This window comes from Moschus berezovskii, chromosome 1 (assembly GCF_049115385.1).
Source record: "Moschus berezovskii isolate FMDL1 chromosome 1, NW_MosBer_1.0, whole genome shotgun sequence".
Classification (NCBI taxonomy): Eukaryota; Metazoa; Chordata; class Mammalia; order Artiodactyla; family Moschidae; genus Moschus; species Moschus berezovskii.
In genome coordinates this window covers 88,677,636-88,703,959 of record NC_142460.1, presented here as the reverse complement: position 1 = coordinate 88,703,959, position 26,324 = coordinate 88,677,636, and the positions used below count along the sequence as shown (strand labels likewise).

Here is a 26,324-nt window from a genome sequence, read left to right as displayed (position 1 = left end):
ACCCTTTACCTCTGCTTAGAAGGCTTGCGTGGCCTGACTTACCTCCCTAGCTCCATCTTTCAGCACCCTCACCAGATCTAAGCCACTCTGCGCCTGCAGCTGCTTGACTGTAGCAGGCTCTCCCCTCTTAGTGGAGGTTTCTCCTCCACGGTTCTCTCTCTCATCTGTTCTTCCTTCTGTCCATTATATTTGGCTAACTCTCTCTCATTCCACAGGTTCCAAATTAGATTATGTGCCTTCAGGTAGCTCTATTTGAACTCCAAAATCTGGTCAGGTGCTTCTCCTCTTGTTTTAGCCCTTAGTACCTTGTTTTACAACTGCTTGTTTGTCTATATGCTTTGGGACACTGTAACTTCTGTCTGGGCAGGAACTATGTTTACCTCAGTGCCTAGAACACTTAAAGATAGATAGGAGCTCAAAATATATTTGTTAAATTAATAAGTAAATACATGAACTAATACGAAGTTCATCATAATCTGGTCCTTTACCTTTTCAGTCTCATTTTCTGTCACTTGCTACCTACACCCAAACACATACTTACTCTTGTCACACAAAACTACATGCAGTTCCGTGGACATACTGAGCTCTCGTATACCTTCTCTGCCCTTCTATGAGGGACACCTTAACCCACTTGAACATTCAGTGAACACCTGTGAAATTCTTAGTTTTAATTATTACATTCCTAGTGAAGTCTTCCCTGACTCCTCAACTTCTCCCCAAAGCCAGGTCAGTTACGCTTCTCAAGCTCTGTATATCCTTATTTGTATTGTAATGATCTCATCAGTGATTTTGCCAATTCCCAGTGCTTACCATGGTGTTTGGTACACAGTGAAACACTTACAGAAAGTTTTCTGAATGCAGAAGGAAATAATGAACAGGCATATGGGGAGAGGCAATATACTTAAGATTTAAGAGTGGACGAGGACTTGAGTCTAAAATAAAGAGAAAGGACCTAGAAAATGTTTTGGAACAGTCAACATACCTTATTAATAGACTAAACATACAGAGAGTAGGAGATGAAAAGGAAAATCATGAGTGATCTACATTTATGAAGTTAGAGAACATGGCCAATAACAGGAAACTACAGGGAGAAAATGGACTTAACACCTACCAATAGAGGCTTACAAATATGTATCATGGATTGTTATGTTCAGTTTTTTACACTGATATCTAGAAAAGATACTAGACAAGGTGTTATACAGTCCTTAACTGTAAATGGATGGGAAGAGTAAAGTTAAGAAATAACCTTTCATGTAGCAATAATACATTTTAAACTTACTACACTTCCTAGAAAGGGTAAGTTTTAAATAGGCATCTTCATATTATACGAAAGGGAAGCACATATATGAATATGTATGGATTAGTCCTCTATTTTATAAGAAGTGATCTGGTATACAAAAGGTAGAGTGAAAATGACAGGGATAAAAGACAAAATATAACAGGAAGAAAATAAACTTAAAAATACCTGCGTATAATACAGTCTCTATGAGATCTTTAATGTGGGCCCTGCTATTCTCTGAAGCAAGAAGAGGTGCTGTCCCATTGGGAGCTGGAACGATAAGCGGTCCAACTAAAAATGCACAAGCTCCCCCGAGGTAACTGAGCATCGACGCGATAGCTGTGGCGGTGGCCCGCTCGTCTGCAGAGAACCATGTTGTGGAGAGGAATGGAGCTGCGTTCATTACGGTTGGACCTGCCAATCCATTTAACAGCTGTCCTCCATGGATTAGTCTGGAATCAAACAAATTAAAAGGCTGTGAGGTACCTAAAATAGGCATCTTCTAGACAAAAAGAAGTTAGCCAACAGTGTTTACTACAGCAATAAGAACACATATCTATAAAGAACAAGAGACACCTGAAAGGTAAAGTACAGTGACTCTCTGTGAGGGAAATCAAATACACCAATCTGATTCTCCAGGCAAGAATACTGGAGTGGGTTGCCATTTCCTCCTCCAGGGGATCTTCCTGACCCAGAAATCGAACCTGTGTCTTTTATGTCTCTTGCATTGGCAAGCAGGTTCTTTACCACTAGCGCTACCTGGGAAGCCCCAAATACACCAATAACTGCATATAACCATAATACACCAATGGTCACCGCTTATTCATTTCACAAATATTTACTGAAGCCTGTGATCTGTGCCATGTACCACAGTAAATACTTTCAATAACCTTGTTTTATTTATTATCACAACATTATGTGCAAGATATTATTATCTCCATTTATTGAAATGTGAAAGCTTTGGCTTGGAAACATAAAAAAAAAAAAACTTGCCCAAGTGCTAACATGCAAAGCTGAGATTCAAACCCAGGTCTGACTCCCAATCCCATATCCTCTGAGACTGCCACTTATAGACACCTAGTAAGTGCCTCCAGCCCTACAAATAACACAAATGAGCTCAACATTTCACACCTACTCTCTGCAGGATAACGGAAATACAAAAAACGAAAAATAAACATTTTAGAATCTTCTAATGGAAGAAGAACTGGTCAAGGAATCAGAGGATTTGGTCTGCACCTAACTACTTTAATGCTCCTGGATAATATTCCTTTGTGGGATTCCATTCCTTCTCCCATAAAATGAAGAGATTAGCTTAAATTCAGTCTGCATGCCATGAGTATCTGTTAGGTGAAGGTACTATAATTACAGATCCCTAGGAGAAGGAATGGAGAAGGCAATGGCAAGCCACTCCAGTACTCTTGCCTAGAAAATCCCATGGATGGAGGAACCTGGTAGGCTGCAGTCCGTGGGGTCGCTGAGGGTTGGACACGACTGAGCGACTTCATTTTCACTTTTCACTTTCACACATTGGAGAAGGAAATCCACTCCAGTGTTCTTGCCTGGAGAATCCCAGGGATGGGGGAGCCTGGTGGGCTGCCGTCTATGGGGTCGCACAGAGTCGGACACGACTGAAGCGACTTAGCAGCAGCAGCAGCAGCAGGTCCTTTCCAGTCTCAGACTTTAATTGAAAGGCTTAGTGAAGAGTAGTTTCTTGCTTCCATTTCATCTGTTCTTGTGCTCAGCCTTCCTCATTACCGTATTCTGCTCAGTGCTCTGTCCTGTTCCCTGATGAACAGGGAATGTGAAAACCCTTTTCCCACATTTCTTTATCCACCCCCAACATAAACATTCACATTCAAAAATAGACTTGAAGGAGAAAAGAAGTCAGAAGTTCAAAAAGCAGGGGAAAAAAAGAGAAGTGAGTCAACCTCTTCTGCTTTGGAGGTAAAGGAAATGAAAGGAACAGCGTACATGAAAGGAACAGCGTACATGACATATACATGATACTACTTTCTCTTTCTGTTCCTTTGCTTTTTAATCACCGTGTGGGTGTCAGATCTTCCTTTTAACAAGTACCACCTTGATACAAGTTTTTTGAATGTAGACGGGAAAATAAACAGGCATGTGGGTAGAGGTAGGGCTCTTAATGTAGAAGCATAAGTGAGTGGGAAGTAGAATATGTGACTTACGTCTGCTCAAACCTTTGTGCATGTTGGAAAAGTTATTTGAAGGCAAAATAGCTTCCAGAATCATTAATATTACTCAATTTAGGAAACGAAAGACATTTAAAAATATGCTCATGTAAGGGGAACTATTTTCTAAATGACAAACACAATTAAACTGTTTATAAACCAAATACTTCCTCCAAATGCCAGCGGATCCTCAGCTGTCGCACAGCAATTTCATCATAGAAATATTCTTGAAACACTGTCATTAAGTGCTTTTAATCATGACTCGTGACAGTACAACAATCAAACAATGCATGATGGCTCATAATGGTAGCTACTGTGATATTTAACACCTTTAATGAGGTGTTCCTGAAAGACTCATCCCATCTGGAAGGAGAAGGATTGGAATGAGCAAGTCTTATCATGCCTAAACATGTTAAGAGGGGAAGGAGAACATGGAAAGAACAATCTATCGAAAAAAAGAAAAACACTTGCCTGGTGACCCCAACTCAGGGGAACTAGGCTCAGTCCCTGGTCGGGGAACAAGATCCCACATGCCACAACTAGGAGTTCACAGGCCGCAATTCAAGATCCTGTGTGCCAGAACTAAGACCCAGTGCAGCCAAATAAATAAAGAAATATTGAAAAAAAAAAACACTCGATAAAACAGAATGAATCCTGAAAATTAAGGAATAAAACTCAAATAATTGCCATGGCTCAACGTTTGCTACCTCTCAGTGAACTCATGAAAAGATTATTTCCCAAGCAGCAAATGTACGTGTCATAGAATGTGTGAGCTTGAGATAATATGAGGACCGTCGTACGTCCAGTTTGCTCAATGCACAGATCACAATATTTCTAACACAAGGACACCTGCTAAAGTCGTACCGAGAGCACACATGGTACTAAGGACAATTTGGACGGCTTCTCAGTCTAAAGGTCACCAAACTTGGATTGCTGGGGCCTTTGTGCATCTACAACATGGATTATCAAAGTGAAAATCAAAGTGAAAAACATGCTGATTTGGTGTCTAAACTTATTCTAATTTAATTATGTGCTTTTTTTTTTTGCATTAAAAGTCATCATACATAAATGCACTCCTTTATCATAAATGAGTTCAGTAGGAGAACTGGAACCTATAGGATCAGGGGTTATCCTCTGAATTCGTGGGAAATCTGGCAGGGAAATCCAGTCCCCGCTCTTCCCAGCATATTTAAATCTTCCAGAACTTAGTTCTCTTTCTTCCTGAACTTGTATCCTACAACCCCTCAGGACTTGTCACTTACTAATTGGTTATAAGCATTGCCATCTGGTGACCACGGCATAACACCAATCTGTAATGTAAAGATTTTCATGTTTGTCTGACACAGGTTTCTGTCACCTACCATTAACTTACCCTATTTTAAGAAATTAATTTGTTTGTAAAAATACATTTAGAAATAAAATTAAGTTATATATATATACACATACACACACACATACATAAAGTCTAGTTTTTCCATTTAATAGTAATGCAAAATTAGAGGTATGATTTTTCTTGAAAAAGTGCTGGCCCTAAGACATAATAAAATCATACAAAACACTACCATAAATTCTTTGAAAATTACAATTAAGAAAAGGAAATAATTATAAATTATTCAATACAAGCTGTGTGTTGTTTAATTCATTTAACCAACATGTACTGAGTATTCACTGTGTATTGGGTAGGGACTGTAATAGCAATAGGTACATGGGAATTTAAAATTAAAAAGCTAAAACTCTTTAAGCAGAGTATCTGAAGAGTCACTTACCAGCACTGTATCAGGAATATAAAGGAAAATAAGGCAATAACTAGTAAGCTTGTCAGGCCTGTGACAAGAGTAAGGCAAGTGGTCCGCCTTTCTTGTCCTCTGACCTCTGACTCTGGTCTACAACACAGGGGCTTCACATATTCACAGGTGGACCTGAAGGTCCAATCCCGTCCGAGCTCCATCTATCCTCTTCCAAACAGCCGTCCCTTAGCTACCCTTCAGGCCCAGGGAGCAACCCAGGGATGCAGTTCATCCTTGGAAGAACAGACCTGGGAAAGAGGCAGTGCAGGGACTGCTGGGGTCTCGCATAGCCAGAAAGCGGTGAGGGGCAGGGCAGACATACCTCTTTGGCCCTGCAGACTCCTCACCACAGAGGGAATGGCAAAGGTGAAGGAAATCCAGAGTAGAACCCCCTCAGGCATGGAGTCTAGGACAAGGGCTTGCTGGCACTGGCAACAACCGTGGGTACAGAAAAGGGATGGTTTGGAGGGCTCCTGAGGTGGTGCAATAGGTATGGTTACGTGAATGACGAGATGTGGGGAGTGACATTCATAATCCTGTAAAAATGTCCAGGAAGTGCTTGACTACAGGTCACAGGCTAAGGAAAGAGATCTGTGATGAGACATATATGATGGGCTTGAGGAAGAAACTCTGGAGAAGCATCACTTTTAAAGTCAGAGGAAGAGGCGTAGAGAAAGACGATTGAGAAGGAGCAATTACGGAGGAGAAAAAAACAGCAAGAGAGGCTGGTGTCACAGTAACTAAGAAGAAAGGGGTTTAAAAAGTGGAAAGTGAGGTGCCAATAGCTTCAAATCAAACAGAAAGAGGGTTTAACTGAATGAAAGCTCCTTCGTAACAAGGAGGTCTTCCATGATCTGAGCAGAGGCAGTTTCAGCAGACTCTTGAGAACGGAAGTCAGATGTGTAAGAAAATGGAAATTTACATTTAGACTCTTCATTCCGGTTGTTAAAAACAGATGCCAGAACAAGAATTAGGTACATAAGCTTAACAGTGTGAAAAGGAAAAACATGCAGCTTAAATGAACAGTCTGAACAGAAAAGTCTCTCTGCCTTCACGTGCTGAGAGAGAAATGCAACTTGTTGTGATTGTCCTAATACTTTCAAAGCACTCCTGAAAGAAGATGGCTTTCAGAAACTCATAACTATTGATCTGAATTGGGTGTTAAAAAAAACACAGCAAAACAAAAGACGTATTATCCACAATCTTCCATTAAGTAAAGTAGATCTCATAACTTAATGTTAATTTACCTGGATCATCACTACGTGCTTTAGTTTTGTTTTGCAGTTATCAGCTAAGTTCCTTGTGGGTCAAGACTGTGGTTTCTAAACTCCCCAGAGTGAGAAGAGAGTGGGGATGCTCTCTAGGATCCAAGAACAGGGAACTGGGATCACGCGGTTCAAACCTCGCAAGGTTCCACCACATACATCACATCAGTTCCACTTTTAGCTTTTAAAAAGCTTATAGTCAGCAAAACAAAAAACAAATTTCCCCAAAAATTTGGGAAACAAAACTTTTAGAAAAAGACACTGAGGGTGGTAAGCACAAGGTCAAGGCTTCATCATTGTGTCAAGCACTGTGCACCAAAGGAGGACAGGCAGAAATTAGCAGGACAAGGACACAGTTTTGTCTCCTGGGTGATAAGCTCTGGAGCATAAGGGAGCTTCTGAAGGAAGCTGACTGGTTAATTCAAGGGGTCGTGGACTGCAGGGAGATCCAACCAGTCCATTCTCGGGGAGATCAATCCTGGGTGTTCATTGGAAGGACTGATGTTGAAGCTGAAACTCCAATACTTTGGCCACCTTATGCGACGGGTTAACTCACTGGAGAAGACTGATGCTGGGAAGGATTGGGGGCGGGAGGAGAAGGGGACGACAGAGAATGAGATGGCTGGATGGCATCACCGACTCGATGGACATGAGTTTGAGTGAACTCCGGGAGTTGGTGATGGACAGGGAGGCCTGGCGTGCTGTGATTCATGGGGTCACAAAGGGTCAGACACGACTGAGCGACTGAACTGAACTGAACTGAACCCTGGCTTCATCACCTGAAACTTTGTGCCTGATGAAGATGGGCAGTCATATACTGGTTAGGAGGCTGCAGGTGTCCTGACCTCTGCAGCTCAAGCTGCGACAGACGTGCAAGGCTTTCCTTTATCCCAGCCTCCTCTCACTGGTCCCTTTATTTACTCCCTCTCTTTCTCTCCCTCGAGCCCACCTTCTTTCTTGGGTCTTTTTTCTTTGTCAATTTTTTTTCTCCTTACCTAGCTTCTGCCTACTTTTGAGGCCTAGTTTGTGCCTTCCCCACAGGCCAGGTGGAAAACAGGGGAATTTCCCTAGTGGGCTGAGAAGATTAGATCAGAGCTTTGGGAGTTTTTCTAGCACTGGCAGAATCAGGTGGTAGGAAGTGGGAGCAGTCCACCAGCGTCAGCACTGCTGAGCCCGGGGACCCCTGCCATGGCTGCGCTGTCTGCCTTGGTCCTGTGCACATCAATCACTGCTCCTGTTGTGGAGAGGCTGGGGCTCAGGGGCACATGGTGTAGCATTTATGCACAGCTGTATTCCTTTTCATATGATTCAATATACTACAGCTTTTCAAACAAATGCCAACAACTAAAGTTCAAACTGAAGAACCGTAAGTTCATGTTTTCTCACGAACTTGACATTTTAGCTTGTATGTAATGATACTTTGCATCCCAATGTTTTGCTTTCTGACATTCTGGAACAAATACCTAGGATTCTTAAATTATTTTCTACTTAGAATAATATGATGTTTCAGAATTAGAATTTTTATAGTTGGAAGAGACTTCAAACCTCAGCAAGATAACCTACCCTCTTCATTTTATTAAAAAAAAAAAAACCCTGAGTTCCAGAAAAGCTAATAATATATTTTAAATCACACTTATTTTATAACTTATTTATAACATTCTTTCACCAGAAAGTATTAGTGGGGGCAATTCCAAAGTCATACTATCTAATGGTTAAGACAAGACCAGAAATCAAAATTAAACCTGATTTCATCAGTCCACGAATCTTTCTACTCTTCCACACGGCCTCATTCTGAAGGTTCTCTGTAACTAACAATGATGATAAAAATCATTGATTATTGAAATAACCCAAGATTCTCAGATCTAAAGGCATGCAGTAGCTAGCATATTTTTATTATGTGCAGAGAATCGTGACTAGAGTCAACATTTTAAAAACTAAGCAGCTATTTCCTTACTGTAAGTCCAGTACTCTTAACTTAAATTCAATGCATTTTTAATGATTTAGAATCCATAAAAATACTCATCTCTAACACTTAACATGCCAATGGTTCACAAGCTTTGTCTCAACTTCCAATTCTTAATCATCCTTCATGAGAATAAACTCTTGTGTTAAAGAATTTCCTGCATATTGACAATGGTCCAAAGTGCTAGTAATAATAGCTTTTCTTTATTAGTGTAAGAAGGTAATAAAAAGGGTCAGAGATGTTATGAATTAATTACAGGAAAAAGAAAGTTAGGAAGGGAGAAGCAATGAAACGGTGAAAAAGAATGGGCTTTCTAAAGATTTTTAACATAGCCTCAGTTTCTTTTATGAAAATTTATTTCCCTTTTGTACCCTTTAGTAATTTTGGCCAATTATGATTCAATTAAAAATATCTACTGCATAGCTACTATGGTCAGGCATCTTCAGAGAGACATTAAAGGTAATATAAAAATAAGTACTATAGTCTTGGCCCTAAAGAAGCTTATAATAATAACTTCTCACAAACAGTTACAGAAAGTTCATAAAAACACACAGTAAAAAAGAATATTGGTTAGATATCAAAAGACAGCTTCTAGCCTTAGCTAAATTTATTAACTGTAAAATCTTTGGTGAACCACTTACTCTCTTTCTGTTTCAATTTCCCGAAAGGTACTTTATTTCACAGGATTATTATTAAGCCCAAATACAATAATTTCTCAGCAAGGCACAGGGGAAAAACGGACTTAGCCCTGGTCTGAGAGAGACCTACTACTTCCCTCTACTTGGTCTCATAACATTTTCCTGGTCTCATAGCTTTTATTTTATTCTCTTAGTTTAAAAGTATATATACTTGTAGTAGAAAATAAGTGTATAGAGAAGAAAAAAATCCATAAGTTCAATAATTCAGTAACTCACATAATCACTACTAATCTTTTGATTTTTCAGTCTTTTCTTTTTTTAACGCATCTCTCAATTAAGACTTAGGCACAGGTACTGAATATACAGTTTTATGCACTAAATCATTTTAACTTTCTACTCTACATAAACATTTTTTCATTTCATTCTTTAAAATCATAATTGTTAATGGCTCCATTGATAGTGTATCATACAGATGTACAAAAACTCACATGACATTTTCCTAATGCTTGTTACTTATGTGATAATATTAATAATGCAGTTGTGATAATCTCTGTATGAAAATATTTGCCATTTCCAAATTGTTTCCTTAGGGTCAACAGGTTGGAGGGTATGAAGATTTTCTTGTTGTTGCTTAGTCGCTAAGTTGTGTCCAACTCTTTTGCAACCCCATGGACTGTAGCTCACCAAGCTCCTCTGTCCATGGAATTCTCCAGGCAAGAATTCTGAAGTGGGCTGCCATTCCCTTCTCCAGGGGATCTTCCTGACTCAGGGACTGAAACTGTCTCCTACATTGGCAGATAGATTCTTTGCCACTGAGGCAATAGGGAAGCCCCTTATGAAATATACTCCAAAGTGTATTTCAGAAGAGTCTGAAGTAATTTATATTCCCATCAATAGTGGTCGGCAGTGTCTGTCCCACCAGTACTGAGTACCCATATTTTAAAAATATGCACATAAAAACAAAAAAATATTTTTTCAATTTTAATAGAAAAATAAAAAATACACACACACACACACACTAACACACAAATTTGGTGTGTTAGTCTTCTATTGATGTTTTAACAAATTACCACAAACTTAGTGGCTTTAAAACAAGACTCATTTATTCTCTTCAGTTCAGTTCAGTTCAGTCGCTCAGTTGTGTCCAACTCCTTGCGATCCCATGAATCACAGCACACCAGGCCTCCCTGTTCATCACCAACTCCCGGAGTTCACTCAAACTCATGTCCATCGAGTCGGTGATGCCATCCAGCCATCTCATTCTCTGTCGTCCCCTTCTCCTCCTGCCCCCAATCCCTCCCAGCATCAGAGTCTTTTCCAGTGAGTCAACTCGTCACATGAGGTGGCCAAGGTATTGGAATTTCAGCTTTAGCATCAGTCCTTCCAATGAACACCCAGGACTGATCTCCTTTAGAATGGACTGGTTGGATCTCCTTGCAGTCCAAGGGACTCTCAAGAGTCTTCTCCAGCACCACAGTTCAAAAGCATCAATTCTTCAGCGCTCAGCTTTCTTCACAGTCTAACTCTCACATCCACACATGACCACTGGAAAAACCATAGCCTTGACTAGACAGACCTTTGTTGGCAAAGTAATGTCTCTGCTTTTTAATATTTATTCTCTTATAGTTCTGTAAATAAGAAGTCCAACATGGGTCTCACTGAGCTAAAGTCAAAGTGTGGCATGGCTCTGTTCCCTTCTAGGGGCTCTGGAGAAGAATCTGCTTCCTCGCTTCTATCAGTTTCTAGCAGCTGCCTGCTTTCCTTGGTTGCTGGCCCCTTTCCTCTGTCTTCAAAGCCAGCAACAGGGATTTGAGTTCTTTTCACATTGCATCTCTCTGACTTCCTCTTCTATCTCTTATTTAAGGGTTTGGGGCACAGCTGGATAACCCAGGATATTCTTCCTATTTTAGGGTCAGATGATTAGCCAACTTAATCCCATCTATAATTGGAGCTCTCCTTTGCCATGTAACAGAATACATTCACAGATTCTGGATATTAGAAGGTGGACATCTTTGGGGGATGGGGGCATTATTCTGCAAACCACACTTGGTAAGGCAACTCCTTGTTTTAATCTATATATTTTTTTTGACTACTGGTCATTTTTTCCACTGGTATACTACAATTTTTCCTCTTTTGAATGAGTGCTTAATATATTTATGTATATTTATTTACCTGTTTTTGGCCTTATTTTGACAAATATTTTTCCTTTTGGTCAATTCTGTTTTAAGCTTAACAATCTGTACATTTAATTTTTTTATGGTAGATAAACATACGCTTCATTTGAACAAACATAAAAGACAGCTCCTAGCACATTTCAGCAATACAAAGTTGTGCAATCCAACAAAACAATAATACAGTTGGCCCTGTCTATTCACAAGTACCGCATGCCAGATATGGAAGGCAGGCTGTTCTATACCATTTTATATAAGAAACTTGAGCATTTACACTTAATAATTTGTAAGTGGCCACATCTATCATTTTTCTCTTTATAATTTTCCTCTGTTTTTCATACTTTAGAAAAAAAGTTTCTATGTAGAGATCATATAAATATTCCTATATGTTGTTTTTCAATTAAATATTTAACCATTTAGTTCATCTGAATTTACTTTGGTGCAAGGTATGAAATTAGGATCTAATATGATCTTTTCTCCTAAATAGACAGCCAGATTGCCTGTGGTAGAGACAATAAACTATTTCTTATTTCCTTTTAGATACAGAATAGTCCAAGTTTGTGCTAGGGTAGGTTACAGTCTGCATTTCCAAGCTCCCCTTGCAGCGAGGTGGGGCCTTATTACCAAGTTTGGGCCAATGTGATGAGAGTAGGAGGATTTCAAGGTCACTCTCATGAGAACAAAATGCTCTCCCTGGTCCCCCTCTCCCTCTTCATATAGGATGAAATGTGACTACAGTGCTGATGCATTGCTCTGGACTGTCCTGCCAAGGTCATCTCCCTAGGGGAGCAACAAGATAAAGGAACTTAGGTCCCTTTGTAGGACACAGCTGCCTATGCCTAGGCCTCCCTGCCAACTCTGGACTATCACATTAGAAAGAAATACTATCTTGTTTGAGTTACTGTATTTTGAGACACCTCATTATAACAGCTTAACTGTTCCTTGATTGAGAAATTAACCACAGAATAGGATTTTACATTTGGAAAGGCATAACATATTTGGCACTGGCTTAGTGGTTAGGCTGCAGGCCGAAAAGGCAGGTGATTTGTGAGATACAGCAAAACCACTGCTGTTTGTGGTGGAAAAAATCAGAACCAGGTAGAAAAAATCAGAAGACTACTCTGTTTCCCACCTCTTGCTGATTTTAGGATGGCAGTACAAGAGAGGTGGAGGCAAACAAGTGTTGGCTGGTTTGCCAGCATAGACAGAAGGGACAAGAGCTCTGCTAAGAGTTTCTCTTTGCCCAAGGACTGCTATCCAAATTTAATGAGAATCTAGGAATTTGAAGCCACAGGTTGCTTCTGTATCTTTAAATGGCAGGAAATAATGTTATAGTATCCATGCATTTGCTGTTGTTGTTGCTATTATTTTCTAAATTAATTTACCAACCTTGTCACGTGGGATATAGGACAAATCCTCCCACTTCTGCAAAAAGAAACCAAATATGACATTTCATGGGGAAAATGAGGCTTCCATAATCTTCATCAGGATGTACTTGTTTCTAGCTAAGATTTCCTACCCAGAAGAGCACTGCTTAACTGAGTGCTTTGTACCACTATCTCTGTTTACACTGTGATAAGTTCAGTTCAGTCACTTAGTCATGTCCAACTCTTTGTGACCCTATGGACTGCAGCACGTCAGACCTCCCTGTTCATCACCAACTCCTAGAGTTTACTCAAACTCATGTCTATTCAGTCCATGATGCCATCGAACCATTTCATCCTCTGTCATCCCCTTCTCCCACCTTCAATGTTTCCCAGCATCAGGGTCTTTTAAAATGAGTCAGTTCTTCACATCAGGTGGCTGAAGGATTGAGGTTTCAGCTTTAACATCAGTCCTTCCAATGAATATTCAGGACTGATATCCTTTAGGATGGACTGGTTGGATCTCCTTGCAGTCCAAGGTACTCACTCTCAAGTATTCTCCAACACCACAGTTCAAAAGCATCAATTCTTCGGCGCTCAGCTTTCTTCACAGTCCAACTCTCACATCCAAACATGACCACTGGAAAAACCATAGCCTTTAGTCAAGGACCTTTGTTGGCAAAATAATGTCTCTGCTTTTTAGTAAGCTGTCTAGGTTGGTCATAACTTTTCTTCCAAGGAGTAAGTGTCTTTTAATTTCATGGCTGCAATCACCATCTGCTGTGATTTTGGAGCCCCCCAAAATAAAGTCTTCCACTGTTTCTCCATCTATTTGCCATGAAGTGATGGGACCGGATGCCATGATTTTTGTCTTCTGAATGTTGAACTTTAAGTCAACTTTTTCACTCTCCTCTTTCACTTTCATCAAGAGACTCTTTAGCTTTTCTTCACTTTCTGCCATAAGGGTGGTGTCATCCGCATATCTGAAGTTATTGATATTTCTTCCGGCAATCTTGATTCCAACTTGTGCTTCCTCCAGCTCAGCGTTTCTCATGATGTACTCTGCATATAAGTTAAATAAGCAGGGTGACAATATACACCCTTGATGTACTCCTTTTCCTATTTGGAACCAGTCTGTTGTTCCATGTCCTGTTCTAACTGTTGCTTTCTGACCTGCATACAGATTTCTCAAGAGGCAGGTCGGTGGTCTGGTAGTCCCATCTCTCCAAGAATTTTCCATAGTTTATTGTGACCCACACAGTCAAAGGCTCTGGCATAGTCAATAAAGCAGAAATAGATTTTTTTCTGGAACTTTCTCACTTTTTTGATGACCCAACGAATGTTGGCAATTTGATCTCTGGTTCCTCTGCCTCTTCTAAAACCAACTTGAACATCTGGAAGTTCATGTTCACGTATTGTTGAAGCCTGGCTTGGAGAATTTTGAGCATTACTTTACTAGCATCTGCTGCTGCTGCTAAGTCGCTTCAGTCGTGTCCGACTCTATGCGACTCCATAGACAGCAGCCCACCAGGCTTCCCCATCCCTGGGATTCTCCAGGCAAGAACACAGGAGTGGGTTGCCATTTCCTTCTCCAGTGCATGAAAGTGAAAAGTGAGGTCGCTCAGTCGTGTCCGACTCTTAGCGACCCCATGGACTGCAGCCTACCAGGCTCCTCCGTCCATGGGATTTTCCAGGCAAGAGTACTGGAATGGGGTGCCATTTCCTTCTCCAACTAGCGTGTGAGATGAGTGCAATTGTGCGGTAGTTTGAGCAATTCTTTGGCATTGCCTTTCTTAGGGACTGGGATGAAAACTGACCTTTTCCAGTCCTGTGATAGCTATATCTTTTTTTTTTTTTTTTTTCTTTAGCATCCTTGCATTTTCCTGGGGGCATGGCTGCTGAGCTACATGTGCAGCTCCTCTTACAAACAGGTGTGGCCATATGACTAAGTCTGTACCAGTGGGGTGTGATTAGAATTGATACATACAGCTTCCTGGTCAACACCTAAAGGTGTAGTCACTTGCCTTGGATGTCCTATTTCTCCTTCCTGTGGACTGGAATGAAAGCATGATAATGAGTCAACTTTGACCACCTGGACAGGAATATCACCACAGGGGATGTTAGAACAACAGAAAACGAACTTGAGTCCCTGGAACAGAGCTGCCTACCTGGTCTGGGGCAGCCCATTGTCTTTCAGACTGTTTCTTGGAAGAAAAATAAACTTAATTATTGAACTTGTGTATTTTTTATCTTTTTACACAGCTTAGCCTATCCTTTACAAATAAACAGACTGTCAATAAAAGTTGACTCCCAAGTTTTGATTTAAATAATGAAATCTAGGAACCAACATTTGTTAAGTGTGTCTATTATGTCCATTTTCTTTCATAAGTGCTTATATTTTTAATGTTATTTTATGTTAGATATATTTACACCTATATTTTTGCTAGTTTGTTATTTTAACTTTATGATTTATCTTAGAAGCATGAGGGTTCAGGGTTTATGTAATCAAATCTACCCATCTTTCCCTTGTGATTTCTTTCATTGTTTTCACACTCAGAAAAGCAGTCTCTTATCTTTCTCTTATTCTCATTACTGAAGATCTGATGTGATCATTTTAGATTCTCTTAATTAGTGTTTTCACTCCAAAACGTGATATTAGCACATGGTAAAGATATTCTCAAGCAGAGTTAAGAATATAAATAAAAAGTAAATCTCCTTTCCACCCCAGACTTCTAGGTTCCCAGGCTTCCTCCTCAGAAACCACCAACGATAATGGTTTCTTTCAGCAACAGTCCTTGCCAAATACATCCCTCCCACTTTTTTTCTAAGTAGGAATATATTAAACATAATATTATAAACTTTGTCTTTTCTAAAACTCAACAATATATCTTGGAGATATTTCCAAATCAGCACTTAACAGAACTTTTACTCCCTTTTCACATCTACATACTATTTCACTGTATACTTCATCATCACTACCCCTCTGTTGAAGACATTTGGGTTGTAATCAGCCTTTTGCTATTACAAGCAAAACCACACAAACATGACTGTCCTTCCAAAATGATATAGCTTTATATGTGGGCTAATTTTCTAGAAGGACAACTATTGGGTTAAAGGACATGTACATTTTTAATTTAATAAATACGGTGAAAATGCCCTCTAAATAGAATTCTCCAAATTACTTGTAACACCTATTTTTTCCTCTATACCTCAGGCAACACAGCACATTACCATATTTTTTCATCTTTGCCAATAATCAGACATATAATGGCTTTTTAAATTTTCTTTAACTATGATGAAGTTGTTGAGTATCTTAAGATTTGTATTTCAATTTCTATAATTACTTGCTCATATCTATCACTCATTTTTCCTACTGACTTGCTATTTTTCTTATTGATTTGACAGAGTTCTTTTCAACTAAGGAAATTATCCATTTGTCTTATTGTTGCAAACATTTCACAGTTTTTAACTTTTCTTTTGACTTTGTTTTATAGTATATATATATATGTATTTTTATAGTATATTTAATCATGCAGATATTCTAAACTTTTACATAGTCAAAAGTATTATACTTTTCTATGGCTTCTGAGATTTGTGTCTTAGTTGGAAGGCCTTTGCCATTCTAAGATTACTGAAAATTAGTCTCATCTTCTAATATTTCTATGGTTCATATTTTATACTTAAATGGTTGATCCAACTGGAATTTACTTAAGTGGGAGGACGGATATAGGGCTCTTCCTCATTCTTTTTTCAGATAGCTAAGCAGTTATCATAAAACCATTTACTAAACAACTCATTTTTTCTGCTATGATCATTTTAAGATTGTCAGCTACCAAGCATTTCACAATGGAGTATATTTCTAGAAAATCTACGTTTACTAGAACCATACTATTTAACTATTTATCATATGTTAGTAATCTATTATTAATATTAATAAAAATTACACTGATTTGAAAGATAATATGTCATGGAAATTACTGGATACACCTATGATTAAAAGTAGATATAACCTACTGTAAGTTCGCCTTCTAGAAGTCTGTAAATTGTTTACTGGGCATGCCATATTGCATTTCACACTACAGAGTAATGCCATCTAGTATTTTTTTAATATATGATTTGCTTCCCAATCATAGAAGAAATGCTTTATAGTTCACTATTCTAAGTTCCTTATTTATTTGTGGTGTTAATAAGAGAAAAGTGGAATATCTATATGTAGATAAAAGAAGTACTGATACTATGAAGAGGTAAAACACCATTAGGAAGCTGGTACTAATAGCTGTGATTGAAGAAAGGGCTTATCAGAAAGCTGCTTCTCACATGTCTTAAGAATCATAAAAGCTAAGATACAGGAAGTAAAAGGTATAGGGTCACTATTCAGAAGGCTGGGTCAGAAGCTCAAAAAGCTTCAAGTGAAACAGGGGCACAGGAACAGATTGCTAAATACTTGTTTCAGTGGTGCTGGCCAAATGCACAGAAGGTCTTTAACCCTTTCGGTTCAGTGTCAAATGGGAGTCTTAAGCTTAAAAGCGGCAATCTAATGAGGCTTCTAGTCGAAAATAAGCATTCTAACTGTAGCATTTTCATTGTAACAGCTGCATATGTGTTGTTAATAATATTGCTCTAAAGAAATATTGCATGGACATAAATGAAGCCTCATTTCACATAAAGGATGGAAAATTCAATTTATACTTTCTTTTTATGAAAGGTTCAATCTCTCAGAATTCTTTCTTTCTTCTCTTTCCTTTCTATCTTTGTTTACATTTCTTTATGAGCTCTATTTATTTTTCATACCATTTTCTCCACCACAGAGTCAACTCTTTATTATTCCTATAATTTTATATTTGGAAAGGCTATCAAGGGATATAAAACAAGAGAGAAGCAATAGAATAGATGGCCCAAAACAGAAGAAAAGCTACCAGAAATACTAGGAAGTATTTTTAAAGAATGCATTATTGAATTTCAGCTTATACTGAAATTTGTACTTAAAAACTGTAGATGCTTTAAAAAAAAAAAACCCTGTATATTTGAAAAATTAAGAACATTTCAAACACAATGAAACTCATCTGTTAAAATCTCACTCAGAAGGATAGGATATGAAGACCAGCATTCCACAGGAACCCAAATGATATCTGCCTTTAAAAATATGAAACACTTAATACTCTCCATTTTCTGGAAAGATAATATATTTTGAAAATCTGAAAATTAACAGCATTTATTTTAAAAATGAAAAGTTTTGTTCCAAATAAAAGTGAACATCTTGTACCTAAATCCACTCCTTCTCCTCCTGGGCCCCGTGTGTCTGTTAATAGAATCAACAATGTCAGAGTCTCCAGAGTGCAACCTCAGTCATGTCACCTCTGATGTCTTTCCCACATGTTCTCCCTGACATCTATGCTATCCTTTCCATCCCACAACTTCTCAGGGTAAGACAGTCATTCTGGGCTCCTCACTTCCTGTTATTCCCTTTACTCAATCCATTAGCAAGTCCTTCAAAATATAACCAGATTTGGCCACTCCTCACCACCACCACTGCCACCACTATGGCTCGAGTCAGCATCATCTCTCATGTGGTTTTACTGCACTGATTCCCTGCCTGGTCTCCTCACTCCTGCATCCTCAATAAAGCAGCCTGTGACCATGGTTCTCTTCAGCTCAGAGCTGCCAATGATTTTCTAGCTTGAAAAAAGCTGAAGTCCTTACGAGGTCTTGAAGGACCTGGTCTCACACTCCCGTCACCACCCATGACTGGTCTCATTTCCCAACCCTATTCCCATAAAGTCTCTGGTTTGGCTCCAGCCCTGCCAGGCTCCCTGCCAGGTTTGCTCTTCTCTTCCCATCCTTTATACTTGCTGTTCTCTCTGCCTGGAATGCTTGCCCCTTACATAACACATCATCCATCCATTCATTCCTCCAGGCTTTACCCTCAAAAGCTATCTTCCCAGTAACAGTTTTTTTGCCCATTTTTTCCTGAAATTTCACCATCCTTTCACTTCTTTCCTACTTCAAATCCTTCTTTCCTATTTTTTTCCCACAGCACATACTATATACTTAATTTATTTACCTAGTTTATTGCCAGTCTCCCCAACTGGAATGTAAACTGCACAAGGCAGAGATTTTCCTACTGTGTTTTCTGCTGCATTCCCCATGTGCAGAAAAAAGCTTGGCACACAGGAGGAGTTCAGTGAATTTTGTTGAATAAATGAACTAATAAATGAATAAACAAAGGAAACAAAAGGATGACTCCAGCTTGGGCTCTTACACTGCATCCTTCCTGGTCTCCTGCTAGTACTCTTAACCCTCTGTAATCAATCCTACAGTTCAATCCTACAGTCTTCAAATCAGTACTTTACCTAATGTAGGTCTGATCCTATTGCTGCTCAGATTAAGAACCTAAGTGACTTCCAACTGTCCAGTGAGGAATTATGGTTCTAAGGGATGGCGTCAATATCATGCATAATCAGGATACCCTTTTCTAAACTCATTTCTACACACTGCTTTCTTATGCTTTATTCTGTATACCAGTGTCTTCCAAACTTCAGTCATTTACGGCTCCTTGTTAATGGGAAAAATTTTCTCAACAGCTCTTAAGGTCAAATCCAAGGATCCCAGTTTGATAAACACTAGGAAACTGACATCCTGGTCAATAAAAATTTTTTTTTTAAATTACAGATTATTATTGGTTAAAAAATCTTTTAATATTATAACCGAAAGGAAAACAAATTTCTAAAATCTTCATATACCCTGTATCCCTTGAGAATAAATCCATATATGCCAGGTGCAGAAAATGCTGCTTTACAGAAAAGAAGCTACCTACCCATCCCAGAAGAAACCTGTGCTTACCTGCCTCTGTGCCTTCGTTCTTGTTATTCCTCTACCCCAGAATATCCTTCCTCTAACTATAGTTATCAAAATTCTATTTATCCTTCAATGCCTACTTTAATTATCACCTTCTTTATGAAATCTTCTTTTTGAGATCCTCAGCCAAAACTTCTCTCAGTCTCTGTGGCAATGTTATAAATCTTCTATGGCATTACCTATTAATATATTATTCTTCCTTTTGTTACACTATTATTTTCCCATGGTTATTATAGCTCCTAGATAGCATGAAGATTAACTTATTCTCTATTTATTTACACAACAATTAGTACAGTATCTTCCATATGACAACTAATAAATTGTACACTCAATTATTTACCATGTCAGGGGAAAAAATGCTACTATAAATATGACCCTCTACTGATTTTAAAAACGGAACTGTTTACTAAAAGCTTACAACCAAACATATATAATACACTCATAACAGAAAAATGTGGAAAAAAAATTTTAAGTTATTTATATGATTTACCTTCTTTTAAGCATTAAGTCTGATACAGGTATACACCTTAGACCAGTTCCCAAAACCATAAGGAAGGACGTCAGAAGCACAGTTATCCGAAGACCTAAAAGAAAACAAAAATATGTGAATTATTTTCTATTTTCTCTTCAAGTAAGTCAATGTTAAGAACGAAGATTTTTTTACTCAATCATACTGGTATTATATTATAACATGGGAAGGGAGAACTCTACATGCTGAAAATGAAATGATTTTAACTTTAAGAGAAAACCTGAATGATCACATCAAGGATTGAGTAAAAAGTTCTATGAGCTCCAGATTTGTGAAATGAACACCTAATAATGCTCTGTTCAGATATAACACTAAAATATGTAGAAAATAATTTTAAAAGATATGTTAGTTTTACACCTCAAATATAAAATTTCCAATTTTCAAAGGCAAGCTGTTAATTTAAAAAATTCTAAACTGCCCCATAGTTTGTTTTTTTTTTTACATGATAGATTATTGCTTTAAATTTTCTCAAAAAATGACAAGTGGACAATTATTTATCTTATAATCAGGACAAATTTGTTATAGGATCTTAAGAGATAGTCCATTAGAACCCTTTGATTATTAATACAATAGTATTAATATAATAGTATTTAATGTTTCTTACTCCTTGGAAGGAAAGTTACGACCAACCTAGATAGCATATTAAAAAGCAGAGACATTACTTTGCCAACAAAGGTCCGTCTAGTCAAGGCTATGGTTTTTCCCATGGTCATGTATGGCTGTGAGATTTGGACTGTGAAGAAAGCTGATCGCCAAAGAATTGATGCTTTTGAACTGTGGTGCTGGAGAAGACTCTTGAGAGTCCCTTGGACTGCAAGGAGATCCAACCAGTCCATTCTAAAGGAGATCAATCCTGGGTGTTCATTGGAAGGACTGATGCTAAAGCTGAAGCTGCAATACTTTGGCCACCTCATGCGATGCGTTGACTCACTGGAAAAGAGTCTGATGCTAGGAGGGATTGGGGGTGGGAGGAGACGGGGACGACAGAGAATGAGATGGCTGGATGGCATCACCGACTCGATGGACATGAGTTTGAGTGAACTCCGGGAGTTGGTGATGGATAGGGAGGCCTGGCGTGCTGTGATTCATGGGGTCGCAAAGAGTCGGACATGACTGAGTGACTGAACTGAACTGAACTGAATGTTGTTGATTTATCAGATGGCTTTCAACTTATAGAATGATATTGTTAAAAAAAGGAGAGAGAAAGCATGGTTTAGGGTTTTAGAAGATAATGTGGATCAGATAGCTCTTCCCTTTGTATCCCAAATATGATCAACTGTTTTGAAAATGTGTGCCAATGGTCAGTTATGTGGATAACACGGCAAAAGAAAATATAAAATGTAAAAACAAAGTAACCAAAAACAGATACAATAGTCTGGCTGTGGCTGAATAATATAACAAGATTCTATCTTCCTACTGTTGGAATGCTGCACTTCTCTTAGAACTAAATTAATGCTGCCTTACTGTTTTGTAGCAGCCACATCACAGAGGTGGCTCATATGGAGTACGTGGCAAAAGTAACAACATTTCTTCCAATTTTTCCCAGACCCAACACCCTTGAAACCATTTCACAGTGAATAGACTTAAACTGTTTAATGCAAATTTTCTCTCTCTTTTTTTTCCCCCCGAGTTTTCTTTTCTTGGCAGAAGGGAGATGGTTAAATATTTGGTTTCCAAAGGGCTTTTCTGCTTGAAGGAAATTGAAAGTCAACAAAACTATAATTATGCAGATTAAACACAGCAAGGAAAATAAACTTGAGATTCAGATCAGGCACACACACGCTACACTGAGGATAATTTGTGACATGAACTGAGTTAGCTTTATATGATCTGAATATGATTAATATAATTTGGCAGAAGGAATAACATAGAAAATTGTGCTGCTCAGGAACAAGTAATGCATACATACTGCTCATTTACTGCTTCTACTAACAACGCAGATTTTAAAACCACATTACAGCCACAGGAAATAAAGTATAATTAATAAAAAGTACATTCATAGTCATAAATATCCTAAACTTGCAAACTGTTGCTCTTATAAGGTCATACTGGGTGCCCTATGAAATAGTGGATACAATTTTATCAATTTGGGTCTATAAGGCTCACATTCTACATTATGTTTATTTCTTGCTAGTATTTCGTTTGTCAGTCAGTCAGTTCAGTCGCTCAGTCGTGTCTGACTCTTTGCGACCCCATGAATCACAGCACGCCAGGCCTCCCTGTCCATCACCAACTCCCGGAGTTCACTCAAACCTCATATCCATTGAGTCGGTGATGCCATCCAGCCATCTCATTCTCTGTCGTCCCCTTCTCCTCCCGCCCCTAATCCCTCCCAGCATCAGAGTCTTTTCCAGTGAGTCAACTCTTTGCATGAGGTGGCCAAAGTATTGGAGCTTCAGCTTTAGCATCAGTCCTTCCAATGAACACCCAGGAATGATCTCTAAATAGCCACCAAGTGGGCAATGGGGCATTGTTTATAGCCCTAGGGTCCAAATAACTAGGTTTCCTATTACTACTGCTCAAAGCTAGCACAAAACCACTGATATAAACTTTCAAGAATAAAGAAGTTGTGAAAAGCTGATTACTATAAAGCAATCTTACAATAACTGTCCTTCTCAGGCTCCATCAGCTGGAGTGCAGAAAATCTCCTGGTATAGACCACTTGTCCCTATCCCCCACAGCAAGAGCCTCGCCACCAGGATCTGCCTCCGAGACTATGAGAACTAATTACATTGTGCCTGTTTTTCCTGTTTACACTAGTCACAAAAGACCCAAGGTTCACAGGTCATCCTTATTCCAATATGACTTCACACATCCTAAAATCTGACCTCATCTCTGCCAGGGCCTGAACTCCCAAAATCTTTCCACTGTGCCTTCTGGAGCTCTCAGAATCTGCAGATCAGTGGAATCCCTACATTATCAAGCTCTTTCATAAACACTGTCTTCATCTTTTTACTCCTCTGAGACCTCTTCCCTGAGGACACTGCTTCCCCAGCCACTTCCAGATCACTGTTACTCTCTCCTCTCTAAATAAAGCTTCCAGTCTCTTCTCTCTTGATGCTTTGATTTTCTCTGGTTGAAGCAGTACGATGATGATGTGCCTTGCTGTAGTTTTATTCAGGCTGCGATTTGTTCTGTGTGGTTTTGTTTATGCTGTTTCTTCTACTAGGGTTATTATATTTCTGAATTTAAGGATATCAACAAGTTTGGAAATTTTTCTGGCATTATTTCTTCAATCTCTCCCTCCTACCCCATTTCATCTTACTCCATGCCCTCTTCCCTTAACCAATCTCTTTTCTTCTGGGACTCTTTATACATGTATTAGGACACTTAAAACTGTACTGCTCACTGATACTTGTGGGATTTTTTTAATCATTTTTTTCATCTGTGTTCCACTTCAGATAGTATTTATCACTTCATCTTTAAGTTTGCTAAACTTTTCTTCTACAATGTTTAATCTGCCGTTAAAGTCTATTGAGCGTGTTTTCTGGTTTCAGACACAGATTACATCCTCATCTCAGAAGTTTAACATTGGTCTTTTTCATATTTTCTGTGTCTCTCCTTAACACGCTTTCTTCTATCTTCTTGAACACATGTAGTACATCCATTTATAGTAGCTGCTTTGATGTCCCTGTCTATTAATTTTATCATCTGTGCCATTTCTTGGTCTGAACTGATTGCGTTTTCTCCTTTTGAAATGTTATATTTTCCTGTTTCTTTGCATGCTTGGTAACTTCTGATTTGGATGTTAGGCATTCTGAATTTTAACCTGTTGGGAGATATACTTTTTTCAATTCCTTTAAACATTTTTGAACAATATTCTGGGATATAGTTACTTTTGATCTTTTCAAGAAGTACTTTAAAGTTTTATTAGGTGGAACCAGAGCAGCCTTTAGTCTAGAGCTTGTTAGTCATTACTGCTGAGGCAGCACCCTTCTGATCATTCAATCCAACCTCCTATGTATTATGAGGTTTTCCCATTTTGTCTGTTGGGAATGGGAACTATTCCCAGACTTGCATGAACTTTGAGAATTGTTCTGCCTGCTCCTTTCTGGTAGTCCTTTTCTCAGACTTGAGTAGTTTCTTCATGTGTAAACTGCTAGTCAGTGCTCAGCTGAAGACCCAAGAACTCCCTACAAATCAAGAACTCTCTCTCTGTGAACTCTTTTCCTCTCTGGTATTCTTCCCTAAGAATTCTGGCTATGGTGGCCTCTTACACCTCTCAACTGTCTCCTCAACTTAGGAAAACTGTGGGGCTCTGTTTGAAATCCATATTTTTGGGTGAAGCAATTGTAAGGATCACTGTCCTGCTCTACCTATTGTCCAATGTCTGAAAACCACTGTTTCATATACCTTGATTTTGTTTTCGGAGTAGCTTAAGATGGAAGAATAAATCCAGTTCCTGTTACTCCATCATGGCCAGAAGAGCCATTGACCCAATTCTGACTGTCATGCTCACCACTCCCAGCTGTGACTGCCTACAGACCACCATATACCTGCCTCCACATCATTCACCCTCAAGGCTTAAACCTGTTTTGGCTCATTATTACTTCTGAGGACACTATATCTTTCACAAATCTGGTGATTTCAATGAAAGAAATGACCTTTTCAATATCCAGGCCTCTCAGTCCCCTGGCTTCTTATGCCATGATCATGTCCTCTACCCTACCTTGGTCATCCATTCTCTTGGTTAAACTCCGATCTTCTCTTTACCATAACTGCATCCACAACACAATCCCAATTTCAAGCATCCCATTCTTCAACCATGACCTTCTCTGCTTCCCACTCAGTCCTTCCAGTACTCTAAATTCTTCATCCATTGGGAATAAAAATTTTGGAGCCTACTACTTTTTCTCATCCATCTGTCTCTTTTTCTCCTTTACCTAGTTTAGATCCCGTGGTCCATTGTTTTATCACTCTGCACATAATCCTCCACTCTTTGTCTGCACTTTGTTAGTCGTACACATTTGGCAAACTGCACCTCTGGTGATCTCTCTCTTTGCCAACTCTGCCCATGCCTGTGCTTGCCCAACAGAACAGGCTGGAGGAAGACACACAACCATGCTAACTGGTCATACTTGAAATTAATGCCCAGTCACTTAAAGCAGTCCCTCTGAGCTGTCCAACAATCCTACTACAATTGTCTAGTCTGCGTATTCTCTCCTTTCCTAGGAAATAGTATTACAACTTATCACATCTCTTCAATTTTCCAAGAATTGTTCTCCTAGCCTCACTGTCAGGTGGCAATATTGTTTATTTTCTGAGAACTATAAACAAAGATAACTCCCACAAGCTCCTAGCACCCACCATCTGCATTTGTAATCTATACGCTCTATCATTTCTTCCATTACTATTGAAGAATTAGCTGTCAATACTTCTTCCTAAGGCCAACCTATCTACCTGTGCTCTTGAGGGCTGCATCCCATTTTGCTTACCCAAGGATATGGCTACAGAAGTTCCTCCCCCTCACTCTAGCATTGTCAATGTCTCCCTTTTTTCTGGATCCTTTAGGATACTGCATTCCAGAAAAATGCTTTAATATCTCTTATCTTTAAAATACCTTCTCAGTAGTCACATTTCCCCCTGGCTACTCCTTCATTTTGCTGCTGCCCTTTGTAGTGTGTTTAACATAAATGTCCATACTCTTGAACTTACCCCCACCACTCTAATGAGACTATTCTTTTAAAAGACACCAAAGATCTCCATGTTGCTAAATCTAAGGCTCTACACTCAGTCCTCACTAGCTGGTTCTTCCTTATCTCTCCAAGCTCTAAATGTTGGAATGCCCTTGGGCTGTCTTCTTCTGAAGCAACATCCCTCTCCACAGGTGATCTCACTCAGCTCCAAGACTCTAAATACCATTGCTGCTGCTGCTGATGCCGCTAAGTTGCTTCAGTCGTGTCCGACTCTCTGCAACCCCATAGACAGCAGCCCACCAGGCTCCGCCGTCCCTGGGATTCTCCAGGCAAGAACACTGGAGTGGGTTGTCATTTCCTTCTCCAATGCATGAAATAGAAAAGTGAAAGTGAAGTTGCTCAGTCGTGTCAGATTCAGCGATCCTATGGCCTGCAGCCCACCAGGTTCCTCTGTCCATGGGATTTTCCAGGCAAGAGTACTGGAGTGGGGTGCTATTGCCTTCCCCGACTAAATACCATTACAGGTTGACAAAACACAAATTCATTGCTCAGGCAATATACTTACAGTTTCAGCTCAGTTCAGTACAGTTACTCAGTCATGTCCGACTCTTTGAGACTCCATGGACTGCAGCACACCAGGCCTCC

The 26,324-nt window shown here is 39.2% G+C and overlaps 1 protein-coding gene across 1 annotated transcript in view; it reads right to left on the bottom strand.

Annotated features, from left to right (window-relative positions):
• SLC49A4 (solute carrier family 49 member 4) overlaps positions 1-26,324 on the bottom strand; it is an 89,968-nt gene that overhangs the window by 59,777 nt on the left and 3,867 nt on the right. Inside the window, exons 2-3 of the mRNA XM_055394839.2 lie at positions 20,005-20,098; positions 1,466-1,731 (exon numbers count right to left, since the gene is read on the bottom strand). Coding sequence (XP_055250814.2) covers positions 1,466-1,731; positions 20,005-20,098 — 360 coding nt within the window. The remainder of the gene's footprint in view (positions 1-1,465; positions 1,732-20,004; positions 20,099-26,324) is intronic.